Here is a 19,864-nt window from a genome sequence, read left to right as displayed (position 1 = left end):
GGAAGTAGGTCGTAATCATCTCATTTGCAGTTGAGAAAACTGGGCTCACTGGTTTAAGAATTCTGACACAATCAGATCTTTTACAGAGGGTCCTGGGCGGTGAAAATTTTACCTTGTGGAGAAATTAGAGTACAACGAGCATTTTGTTTCATGAATTTAGCCCTGTTCCTAGGTTCTCTGGCTTTGAAGTAATAGAAGAGAACAGGGAAACAGCTAGGCATGGGGAGCGTGAGATGAGAGCCCTGAAAGGAAGGCTGGGACCTGGCGTTTGTCCACTGGTCTGGCTTCGTGGGCAGCCCCACTTCCTGCTGCATCTCACAGTGCTGTGGTCACTAATGCTGCGTGGTCCCTTTGCGTCTGTCCCAAGGAGGGAGCCAAGGGCAGGCAGGAGTCTTGTGGACCCTTGCTGGGAGAGGCTGGGGAATGTGGCACTCCGCGCTGCCCCCTGCTGGAGAACTTGCAGCAGTGCAGACCAACTTACCCATTTCAAAGGAGCTGGGTTTTGAAAAGACCCCTTCATAAATCCTCATTTACATTATCAGCATATACATTTCATCATGATGACATCTGATAAACTAAGTTCATTTGGGGTTTAAATGTAACCATTTCTAATTTGCCACTCTTGCTATGAAATAAAATCACATTTGAGAGGTTGGATGCTTTTGCATGGAGAACTAATGATGCAAGATTTTTTAAAAAATCAGCGAAGGGGTGTTAAAGATGTTTCATGTTAACATAATCCCGTGAAAGCCAAGGCAGTCTCTCCCACTCCTGCCCCTGCCAAAATTTTGGGATTAAATGAAGGAGATACAATAATGATGTGTAACTTCATTTCTGGGGTAAGTGGTGAGGTGTGGATCATAGCATTATTTCTTAAGGACTAATGAAGCGTATGTGGTATTTTCCCTAAAACAGTGTGAAATAAAATTACTTTTTTAAAGGATCTGCACTTATAAATGAAAACAAGCCAACATAACTGAAGGGGCCTTATGAGGGGTTGGGGCAAGAGAAAATAAGTTTTAAAACAATTTTACATATTTTAAAGCTATGATCCAAAATTTCTCCCAGCCTCCCTGCTCTCCTGTACTTCTTGATATTGTGATCGTGATGCAACTTCTGTCATCAGGGCAGCTTCCTGGCCATGCGACCTGTGCAGCTGCACAAGGCCCGGCTTGGTTTAATGCTCTGCTGTCACATGGTGAAATTCTTAATAACCTTTGAACAGGGGCTCCATGTTTCCATTTTGTACTGAGCCCCACAGATGAAGTAGCCAGTCCTGGCTGTTGTGAAAAATTCCGGCAGCTCCACAGCAGAGCTGGGATCCTGGTCTCTATCTTTATTCTTGCTTTCTCCTTCCCAGTGGCCGGGAGTACCCTAGACAGGGTGGGTACTGTGTTCCGTTTAAACTGTCTACACTTTAGTCACTTCCTTTTCCTTTTCTGACTACTTTTAAAGTGCTGAGAGGAGAGGAAAGCTGTATTTAACCCAAAGACTCATTTATTCAGCAACCAGCAACCATTTAGAGAGTGCCTAGTGTGTGTCAAGAACTGTGCTAAGGCTGGGACCGGGAAGTGCGTGTGTGAATTGACCATTCCGTGCACTATGATCATTGCCATAGTGAAGGTGCGGACAGAGTGCCACGGGCCAGAGAAGAAGGTACGGTGACGACTCCACGAAAGGTGGTTTTGAGTTTCCTCTTGAAGGAGGGAGCACTTCCTGGTGGAGGGTGGTGGTAGGCCTTTAAAGAGGAAGTGGGGGCAGCAAAGGCCTGCTTGTTGCAGCCGGCTGGGCTCTTCAAAGGGGGTGGAGAGAAGAAATTAGCCCAGAAAGAGAACAGGCCACGGGAGAACCTGGGGTAGCCCACTGAGGATTTGAACTTCCAAGTTTTAAGCACGGGAATCTGGTGATGAGATTGGCTCTGCAGAAAGATTACTGCCCTGGGGTGTGGAGGATAGGCTGGGGGAGGGGTGAGAGAACCACAGGAAGATCACATGCAAAAACGTGCTTATTCTACGAAATCTTTAAACTCACAGACTCACCTCTTTTGCTTTAAAAAACATCAAATTGCATCATATTTCTTCTGCTGCTTAAATAAGTTGAGCCTACTGCCACTTTCTTTTCTCTAACCCAGAGTGGTCATGTTTTTCAAAATCACAAATTTATATTTAAGAAAAGTGAAGGAATCTTAATTTGGTGGTAAAATTTTAATGACACATTTAAAGCAAACAGTTTATAGAGCCCAGAAGCCGGTTTCTGGCCCAATATTTTATATTGGAGGGAGTTAAATCATAAACTAGATTAAAAAGAAGGTATGCTATGAGGATTGTGTAAATAAAAAAAGCCTCTCTCTCTCTCTCTCTCTCTCTCTCTCTCTCTCTCTCTCTCTCACATGGCTCCTTATCTGGGTTACTGTAACAGACCCGATCTGTTTTCTGCCTACAGGTAACCACACTTCAACTGTTAACTTTCTGGCTCAGTGCTTAGTTGTGCTTGGCAACCAATACTGCCAGAGGAAGAAGGTGAGTATATGATCACAGAAAGAAGATAAAGAGAAGGTTCAGAAATGAGTTCCTCACACGTATTTAAAGCATGGAAAAGTTCAGTTATTTCACCAAACATACAAGAACTCAGGCTTCCCTTGCAAAATCCCCCCTCAGAGCCTGAAGCAATTATGAGGGACCCCGGGGTTCCAAAGAACAGGTTTAAAAAAAAAAACAAAAAACCCAGCCTTAGGAAAGTGCAGGTCTTCCCCATGGCGGGGAGAGGGGGACAGGACTGGACTGGTTTGATGTGTGACTCCAGGAAGTTTGGTTCTTCATACTGTACAACCTGCCCACAGCTCTGTGCTAGACTCCCTCTTTCTTTCTCCTGTGGCTGGAGCTAGGGTCAAAGGCAAAAAGGACTTAGAAATCTCAGTGGTATTCAGTGTCCAGTTAATTAGTGGTGAGGGTGGATTTAACTTTTCAAATTTTTTTTTTTTTTTTTTTTTTGTCACAGCCTAAGTTTCTTCCGTTGAAGACTCCTGGGAGCCTGTGTTTATTTCTCAGTCTTTGCCAAGATTTCAGGAGCTTTCATTTTCCCCGCTTCCCACATAGAAAGCCCACAGCTCCGCAGAGAGTTTCTTTTCCTGGAGACTCTAGCCCTTCCCCATGAATCAGTCTGATCTAAGCATGTGCTTTCGGCTGGGCTTTAAGGTCTCTGGAGCACTGGCCTCTGGCGGCTCAGTTCCCAGCATCAAATGCAGTCCAGCCGGGCCCAGCACCTTGCTAGACACTGAGTCATCACCATTGCCTTCACTCAAAGTGTATTTGGTTACAGGGAATCATGGATTACTGTGATTTATTTTGTTCTCCAAACTGCAAAAGTTCTTCCAGGCTTTGGTGAAATTCTCTGTTACAGCTGTCAGTAGTTGAGCTATTAAAAAATTTTATACACACACACAGATTTATTTATACAAATGTTTATGTACTTTAATATACTACAGTATGTAATTAAATGCTAGTTTTGAAATGTCAGTACACTGTTGTAAAGATGAGTTTGTCTTTTCCTTGTCAATGAAGCTAGAGAATTCCTACAGTCCTCTTCATTCTTATTATACTTAGTGTCTGCAAGGCCTTTAAAATATAATCATTATTATTTAAAAGTCTAATAATACCAATAAGGAAATACAAGGATCACATCCATACAAAGTATGAACTAGGCATCACTTGGCCCAGGAAAGAAATGGTCTTTAACATTATATAAAAGAATCCATGGTTTCAGCAAGGGCCTTATAAGAAACTGGGCATTTATCTTATATCCTGCACTGTGCTGGGCACAGTGGAGTAAAAGGAAAGTATAACAGCTGCCTACAAGGAGCCTACATCTAATTGAAGAGATATATACTAGCAATGGCTGTAAAATAGAATTACATTCTATTCTCAGCATCTCCATATTCCATATTCATAGTCCATATTGAAATAATTACTAAATTAGCCAATAAAGACAGACTAGGGCCATATAGAATGTAGTTACTGGTCTTGTGATCATCTCTCCCTTGCCTTTAGGTCATTCCCATCAGCATACAAACATGCCCTGGGATTGGCCCTAGACCTGCTTACTGTTCTAATTCATCCAGTCACAAATCACTAAATACCATCTGTATGATCGTAAGTCTAGAATTTCTATCTCCCTCTCAGCCTATCCATAGGAGTTCTAGACATAGTCAACTGGCACCTTTGACACTGCCTTGTGAGTGTCTCGCCGGCACCTCAAACTTAAGTCCCAAATTTAACTTCTGAATTTCCCCCAAGTCTAATCTCCATACCCCATTTCCCCATCCCAGTAAATGATACATGTCCATCCACCTAGTTATCATGTCAGATACACGGGAGTCATTTTTAATTCTTTACTCTTCACGTAAAACCATAAGCAAATCCTCTTATGTCTATTTCCAGAACATATCTTAAATCTATCTACTTCTCTCCATTGCTCTAGTTGAAGTTACCATCTTTCACCTCATCTATTACATTCATTTCTTAACTTCTACTTCCACTCTTGCTCTCCGTCAGTCTATTCTCCACATAGTAGCCAGAGTTATCTTTAAAACTATAAGTCATTTACATCAATTCATTCCTTAAAACCCTTTAATGGCTTTCTAGTATAATTCATACAAAATCCAAGATCTTTAAACAGGGCCTACCAGGCCCCAGGCATTCTCCAGTTTCACCTCATGCCCTTCTCCCCTCACTCACTATGCTCCAGCCAAACCATTCTAACTCCAGTACCTCCAACATGCCAAGCTCTTCCTGCCTCAGGACTCTTACACACACTGGTTTCTTGCACTGGCATGCTCTCGACTCTGGCCTTTCCCAATGGCTGACACCTTCACATCCTTCAGGTCTCAGCTTAATTGTTACCTCCTCAGAAAGGCCTTTTCTGATTACCCCATCAAAATATCCACCCATCCTCAGCGTGCGCACGCACACACACACACACACACACGTATACACATCAACATTTTGTAGCACAACATCCTATTTGTGTCCTCTATAGCAATTGTTTATTCTATCTCACCCACTCCATGAAGTCAGGAACTGGATTTTTCTTGCTCATCAGTTGTTCACGAGCATCTAGCATAGTACCTGCATTCTAAGAGCAATCAGTAAATATTTATTCAGTGAATGAAAGAAAGGAAGGATCAGCGTGAGTTTGGGTGGCCAGGAAAGATTTTGTATGGTTGTGGTACATGAGGTGGTTTCTATAATAAAGCGGGGGGCGGGGGATACACAGAAGGACAGCACACATGAGGGAATGGAGTGGGAATGAACTGGTGAAAACAATCAGGCTAGTTGACATTGAAGCAAACAGCTTAACCAAAATAGATCATTTGAGTAATAGAATGTGAGATGGAAAAGACAGGGAAAGAAGAATGGCCCCAAAAGGCAAGAAAAGAAATTTCATTTTGATGTGGGAGGCAGTGGGAAACCACTCTTTGGTCTTGATCAGGGGAATTACATGCTAAATAGTTTATAAAATGAGTCTGGCAGGGGCATGCAGAATGGATTGAAGCAAGCAGCCCCAAAGCTGAAAGAGCTGACTGGCAGCACGCACAAATCATCCAGGGATGAGGAAGTAAGGCTGCTGGCAATGGCAGTGAAGAATAAAGGGTAAAGCCAAGAGGGCTGTGAAGGGAGAGCCCTTAAGACGTCCTTAGATACTGGGGGAAAGAAGAAGGAGGAGTCAAACAATGCCAAGACTGAGAAAATGAAAGGAAGCTAGAATCATGGTGTCGGAAAGGACCCACCTACTGCCCTACAGCGTTCCAGACAGGTGGCCACCCAGTACCGGGAGGCCATTCTACTGAATGTCATCAGTTCTAATATTTAGAAAATTCTGCCACACAAAGAATCAGGCTTCTTTTAGCTTTCTGTCTATCCCAATTCTGCTCTTAAGAGTAAATACAGAATAAAGACAGTCCTTATTTCACAGGCCAGCCTTTCAGATAGTTGAAAACAATTATTCTGTCCCTCTTAATTTTCTTTTTCCCAGGCTAAATCCCCTTATTCAGCAATCAAGAACCATGAGATCTGGTTTTGAGTTCCCTAACAGTTCTCACAGCTTTATTACAGCTTATAAACTCCTTGAAAGTACAATACCTAGAACTGAAGAGAGTGGTGCCCCAGTCTTGTCTGATCAGCACTGAGCACAGTGAGACTGTTACTTCCTTTTATCTGAACACGGTTCTACTAATAGGGGAAAGTTATCTTTAAAAAATATCTATTTCTGCTGTGGGGTTACTTTGGAATTTTAGGAAATGAAAACGCCAAGATCTTTTTCATGTAAAATAAGTCATTGCCCTAATACTATATAAATTTTGCTTATTTATATTCTGCATTCAGAATTTTACAGTTATTCCTCCTTAATTTCAATATTAATTTTAATCCATTATTCCAGAATCTTAAAGTCCTTAGAAAATTGTTCTGACATTGTTTGTTTTGGTTCTCTCCAAGTGACGAAAGGGCCCAGAATAAAGTCCTGAAGCTCACAATTAGAGTTACTCTTTTTTTTTTCACCTATTTCTTTTTATTGTGCTAAAAAAGAAATAACATAAAATTTACCATTTTAACCATTTTTAAGTGTACAATTCTGTGGTAGTAAGTATATCATCGTGGCTCAACCATCACCACCATCCCTCTCCAGGACTCTTCATCTTGCAAATCTGAAACTCTGTGCCCATTAACAACAACTCCCTGTTTCCTCCTCCCTCCAGCCCCTGGCACCCACCATTCTAGTCTCTGTCTCTATGAATCTGACTGCTCTAGGTGCCTTGAATAAGTGGAATTATCATATAGTATTTGTCCTTTTGTGACTGGCTTATTTCACTTAGCATAATTTCTTCAAGTTTCACCCGTGTTATAGCATGTATGAGAATTTCCCTCCTTTTTAGCACTGAGTAATATCCATTGTGTGTATATATCCCATTTTTTAAAATCCATTCCTCTGTCAATGGACACTTGGGTTACTTCCATCTTTTGGCTATTGTGAATACTGCTGCTATAAATGTGGGTATACAAATATCTGTTTGAGTCCCTGCTTTAACTTTTTTTTCTTTAATTAATCTTTAATGTAAGGCAACTTCATTAACTTACAGAAGTAGAATTGCTGGATCATATGGTAATTCTAAGCTTGATTTTTTTGAGGAATTGCCACACAGTTTTCCACAGTGGCTATACCATTTTGCATTCCCACCAGGAATGTACAAGACTTCCAATTTCTTTGCATCCTTGCCAACACTTGTTATTTTCTGTTTGTTTGTTTGTTTTTTTAATAATAGCCATCCTAATGGGTGTGAAGTGGTTTGGGTTTACATTGTCCTAATGACTAGTGATGCTGAACATTGTTTCACGTGCTTATGGGCCATCTGTATATCTTCTTTAGAGAAATGTCTATTCAAGTCCTTTGCCCCCCTTTTTTTTAACATCTTTATTGGGGTATAATTGCTTTACAATGGTGTGTTAGATTCTGTTTTATAACAAAGTGAATCAGCTATATACATATACATATATCCCCATATCTCCTCCCTCTTGCATCTCCCTCCCACCCTCCCTATCCCACCCCTCTAGGTGGTCACAAAGCTCCAAGCTGATCTCCCTGTGCTATGCAGCTGCTTCCCACTAGCTAGCTATTCTACATTTGGTAGTATATATAAGTCCATGCCACTCTCTCACTTCGTCCCAGCTTACCCTTCCCCCTCCCTGTGTCCTCAAGTCCATTCTCTACGTCTGTGTCTTTATTCCTGTCCTGCCCCTAGGTTCTTCAGAACCTTTTTTTTTTTTTTAGATTCCATATATATGTGTTAGCATACAGTATTTATTTTTCTCTTTCTGACTTATTTCACTCTATATGACAGTCTCTAGGTCCATCCACCTCACTACAAATAACTCAATTTCATTTCTTTTTATGGCTGAGTAATATGCCATTGTATATATGTGCCACATCTTCTTTATCCATTCATCTGTTGATGGACACTTAGGTTGCTTCCCTATCCTGGCTATTGTAAACAGAGCTGCAATGAACATTGTGGTACATGACTCTAGAGCTAATCAATGAATTTGGTAAAGTAGCAGGATACAAAATTAATGCACAGAAATCCCTTGCATTCCTATACATTAATGATGAAAAATCTGAAAGAGAAATTAAGGAAACACTCCCATTTACCACTGCAACAAAAAGAATAAAATACCTAGGAATAAACCTACCTAAGGAGACAAAAGACCTGTATACAGAAAACTGTAAGACACTGATGAAAGAAATTAAAGATGATACAAACAGATGGAGAGATATACCACGTTCTTGGATTGGAAGAATCAACATTGTGAAAATGACTATACTACCCAAAACAATCTACAGATTCAATGCAATCCCTATCAAACTACCAATGTCATTTTTCATAGAACTAGAACAAAAAATTTCACAATTTGTGTGGAAACACAAAAGACCCCAAATAACCAAAGCAATATATATATATATTTTTTGCGTTACACGGGCCTCTCACTGTTGTGGCCTCCCCCACCACAGAGCACAGGCTCTGGACGCGCAGGCCCAGCAGCCACAGCCCAAGGGCCCAGCCGCTCCGTGGCATGTGGGATCTTCCCAGACCGGGGCACGAACCCATGTCCCCTGCATTGGCAGGCGGACTCTCAACCACTGCGCCACCAGGGAAGCCCGGTCCTAGTTTTTTAAAACCCGTGAAATGTTAGACTCCAGAATCTGAAGACCAAGAGCTCTTTGGCCCCCGGTAGAGCCTAGCGTGGACTCTGAAACTAATAAAAGTCTGTGAGCACTTAGAGAGGAAATCAATAATTACCATTCAGAGTCAGTAGTTAGCTAAAGTATTTCTTTTGTTTGGGTTAATAGACCAATAAGTCAAAGATTCCCAAGAAATTGATAAAATCTTTTTGATTAGTTTATGTTTCTCAGTCTTACATGTTGGCAGTTTCCTTTTCTTTCATGTCATACCTGTGCTTGTAATCACCTATTCAGTGTCTGGCTTCTTCAATCAATAGGCTATGAGCTCGGTGAGGGCAGGGTGGGACCATTCCTGACCACTTCACTGCTGTATCCATAATTCTTAGCTTTGTAGGTACTGATTAAAAGAATAGATAAAAGGATTAATTGCTTAATGGGTAGGTGGAAAATGTGAACTGGATGATAATAGATTTATAAGTGATTGCAAAACTATACTTAAAATATTAATGAATTACTGAATTGATGCCAATCTAAAGATTAGCTCTAACTATAAAACTCTTGGAAGAAAATAGGGGGAAAGCTTCATGACATTGGATTTGGCAATGATTTCTTGGATATGACACCAAAAGCACAGGAAAGAAAAAAAAATGGATAAGTTGGACATCATCAAAATTTTAAAAGTTTGTCCTTCAAAGGACACTATCAACAGTGAAAAGGTAGCCCATGGAATGGGAGATACAAATCATGTATCTGATAAGGAATTGATACCCAGAATATATAAAGAACTCCTACAACTCAACAGACACAAACAGCCTGCAACGGGAGAGGCCACAACAGTGAGAGGTCCGTGTACCACAAAACAAACAAACAAACAAAAACAACAAACAAACAAAAAAAAACTAGGACCACATTTGCCTTTGTATTTTTGGCTCTCTGAGACTCAAAATCTGAAAATGTCTTAATTTCTCATAGATAATTCTCTGAAGTAACATTATAACTTCTTTATCTACCTTGGGGTATTATTCACTGGATATGGAGATCTGAAGTCATTAAAAGCAACCCGGTCTTATGTGTTCACCTCTTTAAGGTTTTGATCCCTCCTAACAATGTTTGTTTGGCCATTTTTGGCTTGAAGATTGGTTCCCTTTATAGCAAAGAGAGGAGAATTTGGAGTTAAATGATTTCATTTTGTCTCTCTCCTTTATTAAATCTTTTCCCCCAGATACTTGGGCCTATATTTTACTTTTTCATTATATTCTCAGAATATAGTTTAAAAGCAGTTAGCTTCCCCTCCTTACTCCACCTTACCCAAGCCTCGGGTATCATGGATAAAAATTGGGGGAGTTGGGGAGAAGTGCTTGTTGGATGTTGAGGAAGTGCTGAGTATGAAGTGAGTGATGATGTGGCGTCTATGTGTGCACAGCTGGAAGTAAAGGCAGGGGCATGAGAGGTTTGGATTGGTTATGGAGATGTGAATTTTTCCACATGGAGATGAGTATAGATTATCTGTCCATGGAAGTGGGAGAAAAGAGAGTCACATGGAAGGCCAAGAACTAAGTCAGGAAGGATTGGCACAGTCAGAAGCGGGGAGAAGTTTCAACCAAAGAAACTGAAATTCATAGAATAAGAAGAAAGCTTAGAAATGATCTAGCCCACCTCTCTCATGTAACTGATGAGGAAATGGTTGTCCAGATAAAAAAGAATCAGTCAGTGGACTAGCTACAAATGTATAGAGTTGTATAAATCCTGAGAGGGTGGGAAAGTGGTTTTCAAGAAATAGGAGATGGCCGTTTCCGGCGCTGTCCTTGCGGGCGTGAGGAGGAGCAGCAGTTGTGATCCCGGAGGAAGGCATTAGTACAAGTTCGGAACCCAAATGTAGTGAAGAAAAATAATGTCTCTGGAATTCTACAGCAGTTTAGTGAAAGCGTTCCTAGAACCCAGCTCTCCTGACTCCCGGCTAGGGTTTTTTGACATTATGCTGGTATATGTGGACTTTCTGTTTCCTCTGGTGTGTGTCCGTGGGAAACCTCAGGCTGGCCTCCAGCGGTTGTGCAGACTTCTGATGCGGCCCTTATAGCATGGTACAGAAGTCATGGTGTAGGTTTGAGTTAGTTGTGGATTGGTAAAAAGCTACTATGGAGACTAAGGACCAGAAGAAACATAGAAAGAAAAACAGTGGGCCCAAAGCTGAAAAGAAGAAGAAACGTCATCTGCAGGATCTCCAACTTGGAGATGAGGAAGATGCCCGGAAGCGAAACCCCAAAGCATTTGCAGTCCAGTCTGCTGTGCGGATGGCGAGATCCTTTCACAGGACTCAGGATTTGAAGACAAAAAAGCATCACATTCCAGTGGTTGATCGAACTCCACTAGAACCCCCACCAATAGTGGTAGTGGTGATGGGGCCTCCAAAAGTTGGAAAGAGCACTTTGACCCAGTGCCTCATTCGGAACTTTACCAGGCAGAAGCTGACAGAGATCAGAGGCCCTGTAACAATCGTGTCAGGTAAAAAGCGCAGACTCACCATTATTGAATGTGGATGTGATATTAACATGATGATTGATCTGGCTAAAGTAGCGGATTTGGTTCTGATGCTTATAGATGCCAGTTTTGGGTTTGAAATGGAAACATTTGAGTTCCGAAACATCTGTCAAGTACATGGCTTTCCTAAAATTATGGGCGTTCTCACTCACCTAGATTCCTTTAAGTATAATAAGCAACTGAAGAAGACAAAGAAGTGACTAAAACACAGGTTCTGGACAGAAGTCTACCCGGGTGCCAAGCTATTTTACCTTTCTGGAATGGTACATGGAGAATATCAAAACCAAGAAATTCACAATCTGGGCCGTTTTATTACAGTTATGAAGTTTAGGCCTCTTACATGGCAGACTTCTCACCCTTATATCCTGGCAGACAGGATGGAAGATTTGACAAACCCAGAAGATATTCGAACAAATATCAAGTGTGACCGAAAGGTGTCTCTTTATGGTTATCTAAGAGGAGGACACTTGAAAAATAAAAGCCAAATTCACATACCAGGTGTAGGAGATTTTGCTGTGAGTGACGTCAGTTTCCTCCCAGACCCCTGTGCGCTTCCTGAGCAACAAAAGAAGCGCTGTTTAAATGAGAAGGAGAAGTTGGTGTATGCACCTTTCTCTGGAGTTGGTGGTGTGCTGTATGACAAAGATGCAGTCTATGTCGACCTTGGGGGCAGCCATGGCTTCCAGGAATCAGAGGAGGTGAGGCCCACCCATGAACTGGTCCAGAGTCTCATTTCCACCCATTCCACTATTGATGCCAAGATGGCTTCAAGTTTTCTGATTCCAAACCACTGGTGTCAGAGGATATAGATAATCAAGGGCTGTGGATGCCAAAGGAGGAAAAGCAGGTGGATTTAAAAACTGGTCGAATGCGTCGGAAAGCCATTTTTGGAGATGAAGAAGATGAATCTGGAGATAGTGATGATGAAGATGATAAAGAAATGTCTGAAGGTGACAGGTTGGAAAATAGCTCTAGTGATGATGAAACAGAAGAGGAGGAAGATGCTGAAATGACTGGTAAACAGTATATGTCTGGTAAAGGTATCAAACGGCAAAAACTTGAGATGGAAGAAGACGTTGAGGTGGATTTGCCAGCGTTTGCTGACAGTGATGATGACCTTGAGAGAAGCTCAGTAGAGGAAGCAACAGAGGAAGCCGATGAAAGCACTGAAGAAGAGGATTCCACTGCAGAGGAAGAGAGGGATATTTTAGAATCTAAAGCTGTTAGAGAAGGTGGTAAGCCAGGACTGTTACAAACTAATGATCTGAGTGATAGTTTGAACCTGGAGAAGTCTTTGACAATGAAAAAACCAACCCTCACCACTTCAGATTCAGGTCATTGCACAGCTGAAGAGGCATTTGCATCTGAAGATGAATCTGAAGAAAACTCTCTCAGTACAGAGGAGGAGGATTCAGAAAATGAAGAGGTTATTAGGAAAAAGTTTCCAAAGCCTTCTCAAGTGGTCAGTAGTCAGAAACTGGGGTCAGAGAAGTTAATTGGTGAGACCAGTGATATAGAAGACTTACTCAGAGAGGAAGAAGATTATAAGGAAGAAAATAACTATTCCACAGAAACTTCAGGTCCCCTCAAGTGGAAGGAAGACCTTTCCAGGAAGGCAGCTGAGGCCTTTCTGAGGCAACAACAAACAACTCCAAACCTTCGAAAGCTCATTTATGGGACAGTGACAGAGGATAATGAAGAAGAAGATGGTGATACCAAGGAAGAGCTCGGAGGGTTGTTTCGTGTCAGCCAGTCTGCCAGTGAGTGTAAGCACAAGGCTGACTCTTTGGACTGCTCCAGATTTCATGTGGAGGTGCCCCATGATTGGGATTTAGAGGAGGTTATGAACAGTATCAGAGATTGCTTCGTGACTGGGAAGTGGGAAGAGGATAAAGATGCAGCCAAGATCTTAGCAGAAGATGAGGAGCTCTATGGTGACTTTGAAGACCTGGAAACAGGGGACGTGCACAAGGGAAAATCAGGCTCGGATACTCAGGCTGAAGATGTGGAGGAAGAAGTTAAAGAAGAAATTGACCCCAATGCAGAGGAAAGTGCCAAGAAAAAGCATTTGGATAAAAAGAGAAAATTGAAAGAGATGTTTGATGCAGAATATGATGAAGGAGAAAACACATACTTTGATGATCTTAAAGGAGAAATGCAGAAACAAGCACAGCTTAACCAGGCAGAATTCGAAGATCAAGATGATGAAGCCAGAGTTCAGTATGAGGGTTTTCGACCTGGGATGTATGTCCGAATTGAGATAGAAAACGTCCCCTGTGAATTCGTGCTTAACTTTGACTCACATTACCCAGTTATTTTGGGTGGTTTGGGCAACAGTGAGGGCAATGTTGGATATGTACAGATGCGTCTGAAGAAACATCGTTGGTATAAGAAAATCCTCAAGTCCCGAGATCCAGTCATTTTTTCTGTAGGGTGGAGGAGGTTTCAGACCATCCCACTTTATTACATTGAAGACCACAATGGAAGACAAAGGCTTCTGAAATACACCCCACAGCACATGCATTGTGGAGCAACCTTTTGGGGTCCTATCACTCCGCAGGGTACTGGGTTCTTGGCAATACAGTCTGTCAGTGGCATAATGGCTGATTGCCGGATAGCTGCCACAGCAGTTGTCCTTGATCTGGATAAATCTATAAAAATTGTGAAGAAATTAAAGCTAACTGGTTTTCCATATAAAATTTTCAAGAACACTTCATTCATTAAGGGAATGTTTAATTCTGCTTTGGAAGTGGCCAAATTTGAAGGTGCTGTGATTCGAACTGTCAGTGGAATAAGGGGACAGATCAAGAAGGCACTCCGGGCTCCAGAAGGAGCTTTCCAGGCCACCTTTGAGGATAAACTGCTGATGAGCGACATTGTCTTCATGAGAACTTGGTACCCTGTCTCTGTTCCAGCCTTCTATAACCCAGTAACATCTTTGTTGAAACCAGCTGGTGAGAAAGACACCTGGTCAGGAATGCGGACAACTGGTCAACTCCGGCTCTCCCATGGCATCAAACTAAAGGCCAGCAAGGATTCTCTGTATAAGCCAGTTGTGAGGCAGAAGAAACATTTTAATTCACTGCACATTCCAAAAGCCTTGCAGAAGGCCCTGCCATTTAAGAGCAAGCCCAAGACCCAAGCAAAGGCAGGCAAGATTCCGAAGGACAGACTGAGACCAGCTGTCATACGGGAGCCTCATGAAAGGAAGATCCTTGCGCTGCTGGATGCTCTGAGCACTGTGCACAGTGAGAAGGTGAAGAAAGCCAAGGAGCAACGGCATCTACACAACAAAGAACACTTCAAAGTGAAGCAGAAGGAGGAAGAAGAGAAACTGAAGCGACAGAAGGACCTCAGGAAGAAGCTCTACCGAATTCAGGGTCAGAAAGAAAGAAGAAATCAGAAGTCCAGCCTGAAGGGGCCTGAGGGGCAATTGAAGTGATCTCCAGACAGACAGACAGACAGACAGACAGTCATTTGAACCTGCAGTGACGAATGGTTTCATATATTGTAGTACTTTTAAATAACAAGTCAGGGGACTGGAGCCTAAGCACAACCTCTTTGTTGGATATACTGCCTAGACTGTGCCTTTGAGAGGAGAAATGGAGACTGCTGATAGGACACCTGTTCGTTCTCAACATCTGGGTTATGTCAAAATAAAGCGATATAATTTATGGTTTTCTAGATTCCCTCACATTCCTCTTACCTGTCTCAGTTTAATTTTGTGCTACAAAAGTATCATTAAAATATTTTCTTGTTAAAACAAAACAAAACAAACAAACAAAAAAGAAATAGGAGATGGTCCACAGGGCCAAATGGTACTGAGGAATTGAAGAATGTGAGGGCACTAAGGATGGGTCTCAAAATTGATTAAATGATGCTTTGGTCTTCCAGAGTACAGTTTTGATAAAGAAAAAAAAAAAAAAGGAAGTCAGATTGCAAGGGTAAGTATCAGGGAAAAGGGTTTGAGTGTGAAAGAGACAAGGAGATAGATAGGGAGTTATAATACACTCAGTAGGTTTGGCAGTACTAGGCAAGAGAAATAAGATGATAGCTAGAAGGAAAGGAGAAATAAAGTTTAAGATAATGGAAATATTACTATTTTAAGACAGAAAGGAAAGAACCAATTGAGTGGGAGGGATAGAGGATGAAAGAGCACTCCTGCCATCCTTGGCAGGAAGATCACAAGAAGCAGAAGAGGAACCAGAGCACAGGTGGATGTAGGCTTTGGAGAAAGGAAGATACTGGAAAGTGAAAAGAAGGTACCACATGTGGTGAAGGAGGCAAAGCAAAAGGAAAGCCACATCCCAGAGGACAGGTATGGGGATATGGGGAGAAAACCAAGCTGACCTCAATGTCCAAGGTGGGACTCTGAGTCCTGCCTCTGCCTCTCCCTGGAACACTGACTTTGATCCCTCGGAGCCAGCAGCTTTACATTTGGATGCCACAGAGTTTTTATGAGACTGATATTAGGTAACATACATGCATATGTCTTGTATAAGCTGAGTTATCAGGGCATTTTTGAGATTCATCCCGGGGCTCACAATGCAAAAAGAGAAGATCTGAAATGGCTGTTCTAGTGAGTAAATTCAAAAGTTCACAAGATGTGTGCTGGCTGGGCAGTAGGAAGGTTCTAGCTGGAGCTAGAAATTGTGTTTCTCCTTTCAGAAGAGAGACCCAGGGAGCCCTCTTGCTGCTCTCCTGGGCACTGAAAGGCAGCACAGAAAAGCCTTAGAGAAAGAAGCACCAGAGTGTAAATTCTGAGATGGGATGGTGGGAGCAGCAGCAAGAAGGTACTATTTCAAGAGCCACTATTCCCTGGAGTCTCAAAGCCCAACCGGCCCAAGGTGATGGTAGCAACACTTTTAACAGGTCACCAGATTCTCAAGCACTCCCCTCTTCTTTAAACTTCAAAATCATCAAATTAGAGGACCAAACCCCATCCTTGACCACATGAAAAACAAAATGAGGCCTGCCTCTGACTCAGACTGTTCACAGGGAATGAAGGATGCTGTGGAATCATAGGAGTAGAGATTCTCAGGGTGGGTAGAGACTTTAAAGGCCATTTATTCCACCACCTGGCTGGTGTGCGACCCTTTTCCATAGTCTGGCAAAATGCCAGTGTAAGCTCAAAATCCTCCAGTGACAGCCCAGTTCATGCATGGCAGCTCTGATTATTTCATCGACTATCCTTATATTGATCTAAAGTCTCTATGTCCCTATATTATCCTTATATTGATCTAAAGTCTATATGTCTCTATAGCTTACATACTGGTCTGAGTGTGGTCCTTGAGATCCACATAAAAAAATCTTTGATGTGCCCTCAGCACCTCCATTCCTCCCCCTTGATGGTCCTTTTCCAGTTGACATGTTTGTCTGTCTCTGTTACGAAGTCTGGCTCTCAGATCTGAGCACAGCTCTCTGGGTGTGCTCTGGGCTGTGCAGGACAAAACAGGGCCATCACCTCCTTCATTTCAGGGACCAGTGCAGACACAGTACATTTAGAATTTTGGGAACACATCATATTATTGATTCACACTGAACAAATTGCTCACTACAACCCCTATACTGTTGTGGGCAACTGATTGTGAGATCAAGAACTCTGTATTTATCCCCAGTAAGTTACATCTTGTAATATTTGGCCCAGGAACAAAAGAAAGATATCAACATGGACATATCTGGACATATCTAACATACTTATCATTTATTCACTCTCATTCATTCATTCATTCAATAAGCTCTTCCTCCCAGTTTTATGCCCTTAGTAAATGTGACTAGCCTGCACTCTATGTTTATTCAGTTGTATTTTTATGCAAACCATTGAAAAACATGTCCAAAAGGGCAGAGGCCTACCGTACAACATGAAACATCTCCCTGAAGAATGACTGACCACTGATTTAGTTACTTTATTAATTCAGCAAATTCACTCAATCAATATGTGTTGAGGCTGCATGTGCCAGGTCATGATCTATGTGCTGGCGGAACACACAGCAGTGAACACACCAGACAAGGTTCCTGCTGATTATAGAGGGACAGACAGGATAATGCTAATACTACTACTACTAATAGCTAACATTTATCGAGCATTTCCTATGTACCAGGTATTTTTCTAAACACTTTACATGTTTATTCTTCACAAAATCTTACAAAGTAAATACAGTACTATCATTATTCCCATTTTATAGGTTAAGTGTTCTGAGGCACAGAGGAGTTAAGACACATGCTCAAGATCACACAGATCCTAACGGATGGAGCATCAGCCTAGGCTGTCTGGCTCCAGAGCCTGTCTGTTTAACCACTGAGTTTCTATGGTGTCTCTGCAAAAGTAAACACTAAATTAAACATACACATAAACACATAAGGAAATATTCTCATATGAAAATGTCACATTTAAGCTGAGGTCTGAATGACAAGAGGGAACCAACATCTCAAGAACTGAGGGAAGAGCAAGAGGTAGGAGAGGTGGGCAGAGGGCCTGTCATGAGGGGCCTCTTGTACTAGGAGAATGCTAGGGATAGAGCTATAGGAATTCAAGCGTTTATAAATATGCCTAATTGCTTCAGTAACCAGCCTACACATGATCATTTTTTCCACAAATATAACGTGAATGATTTCCACTCCTAATCCCTACACATGATCAAAGATGCCCCCTTTACATTCTGACAGTTCCCTTCTAGCTGTCACCATCACTGGTGTATACCAAGACACACTCTGGACCCACAGTCGAGATTCAGCATCCATTACATCTGCATCGTGCTATGTGATCTTGGCCAAGTCACAGCCTCTCTGATCTTCGGTTTCTGGGGATTTTGCCCATTGCTCCAGAATGCTACCTTACACCTAGAACTGAACCACTAGGGTGTTAAGCATCTGGGGACACTTTGATCTAGGGAGCAATCACTCTTTCAACCTTTCTCCTTCCTGATCTCTTCCATCCTTCTCCCCACAGGCCCAGGTAAGCTGTGTCTAACATTATGCATCTGGCTTCCATTACCAGCAGCTCCAGGGACTGCTCTCTCATCTCCCAGAAGCCCTGCTGGTTTGACCCCATCAAGTTCTACTTACCCAAGTGTCATACAACCCTCCCCTTAATTACACACTCAATCAGTTCCTCCCGAGCTCAGCAATTTGTGGTCTCTGGGCATCCCCCGGCTGCTTTTCTGGAGGTAGCTCCCAGGCTGGGCCTTGGCAAGCCTCTGAAGCACTGACTGGGTTTCTAAGGCCAGAGTTGAAAGGCTTGCTGCTATTTCACACTCTATTTCCTTCCAAATTAATTCTCTGATGAATACTGTCCTTTGTAGTGATTCAGTACAGGCCATTTTCTTACATCTTTCCTTTACCTTTGAGACTTTTAATCTCTCTTGAATCCAGATTTTCCTCCGTGGAAAACCTGCCTCAGGGAAAAATGCCCTGCTTTCCAACCAATATAAACAGACCTACCCCACAGCACACTTCCTTTATTGGTTTACCTAGGCCCTACTTTTGATTTCAAAGCACATGCTTGCACTCTCTAAACATCCCTACACCACAAGGAGCAACTCAAACTTCAGGGCATGTAACAAGCTGCTGAATTGTAGTTTCTTTAAGCCCCAAATACATGAAGATGCAGATTCAAAGTTTGTACTTAAGAAGCTACCATGTTCCAGACCCTTTTATATAGTGATTTTGCTTTACACTCTCCATCACTTTCCCCCTCCAATGTGCAGAGAGTATCATCATCCTCAGTATACAGATAAAGAGAGACTTGGCCATGTTAAGTGAGTGGCCCACAGTCACAGAGCCCAGGAAAGTGGTAAAGCTGGAATTCAAGTCCCTGGTTCTTTACTCCAAGGTGGGTGCTCTCTTACCAGCCCACAAGTGGCTTAAGTGCCTCTAAAACAGTCACCAGGATCTTAACCACCAATGGTAGGCCATCTAGGATGGGGCACCCACTGCCACTGCCTGAGGAACACTCAGAAGGAGCCACAGAGAGGCTTTTCTGGCAATAATTTGAGCAATGCCTCATGTTTTTATAACACTTTTTACATTATGAAGCGCTTTACATATATGACCCCTGGGATAGTTCTGTGAGCGAGGCACTATATTTGAGTCCCACCGTACAAATGAGGATACGCAGGCTTGTTAATGGAAAGTTAACAGAATGTCCAAAGTCACGCAGAAAGTACATACAGAGGTAGGACTTGGACCCACAGCTCGTGACTCCAAGACCAGTTCTCTCTCAAGTTCTTACACATTAGTTTGGATTTTTGCTTCAGAAATGGAGATTCCATGCCACCAGCCCTCTTCCACCACCTCCCACCTTCAGGGAAGTGTACATTTCAAAAGCCAGGTGGAGAGAAAGAAGCTCAGGGGAGACCAGCTTTTTATTAGGGAAAGTGTTTCTCCCCTCTCTCCACTCACCCTTGGACAGGGACCAGGTTCTTAGAGGTTGGCAGGGTGGACTGAGAGGGTCAGGACTGCATGGCTGGTCCCCTTGGCCGCTAGAAGGCAGGGTCTGAACAGAGCACACAGCCTCTCCCCAGAGAATTCTCCAGCCAGCCAAAGGGGCTCACACTTGCCCTAGCAGACTCAGGGTACACAGCGAACCACAGCTCTT

The 19,864-nt window shown here is 42.5% G+C and overlaps 1 protein-coding gene across 1 annotated transcript; it reads left to right on the top strand.

Annotated features, from left to right (window-relative positions):
- Positions 1-10,517: 10,517 nt before the first annotated feature.
- LOC308612920 (ribosome biogenesis protein BMS1 homolog) lies at positions 10,518-15,165 on the top strand. Its single transcript, XM_081225750.1, is given in 4 exon segments — positions 10,518-10,562; positions 10,818-11,465; positions 11,469-12,035; positions 12,041-15,165. Coding segments are annotated over 3 exon segments (3,837 nt in total). The 5' UTR covers positions 10,518-10,562; positions 10,818-10,865; the 3' UTR covers positions 14,711-15,165.
- Positions 15,166-19,864: the final 4,699 nt, after the last annotated feature.

This window comes from Mesoplodon bidens, assembly GCF_964165515.1.
Source record: "Mesoplodon bidens genome assembly, chromosome: 2".
Lineage (NCBI taxonomy): Eukaryota > Metazoa > Chordata > Mammalia > Artiodactyla > Ziphiidae > Mesoplodon > Mesoplodon bidens.
The sequence above is the reverse complement of the archived record's forward strand: the minus strand, read 5'-3'. Positions and strand labels throughout refer to the sequence as shown.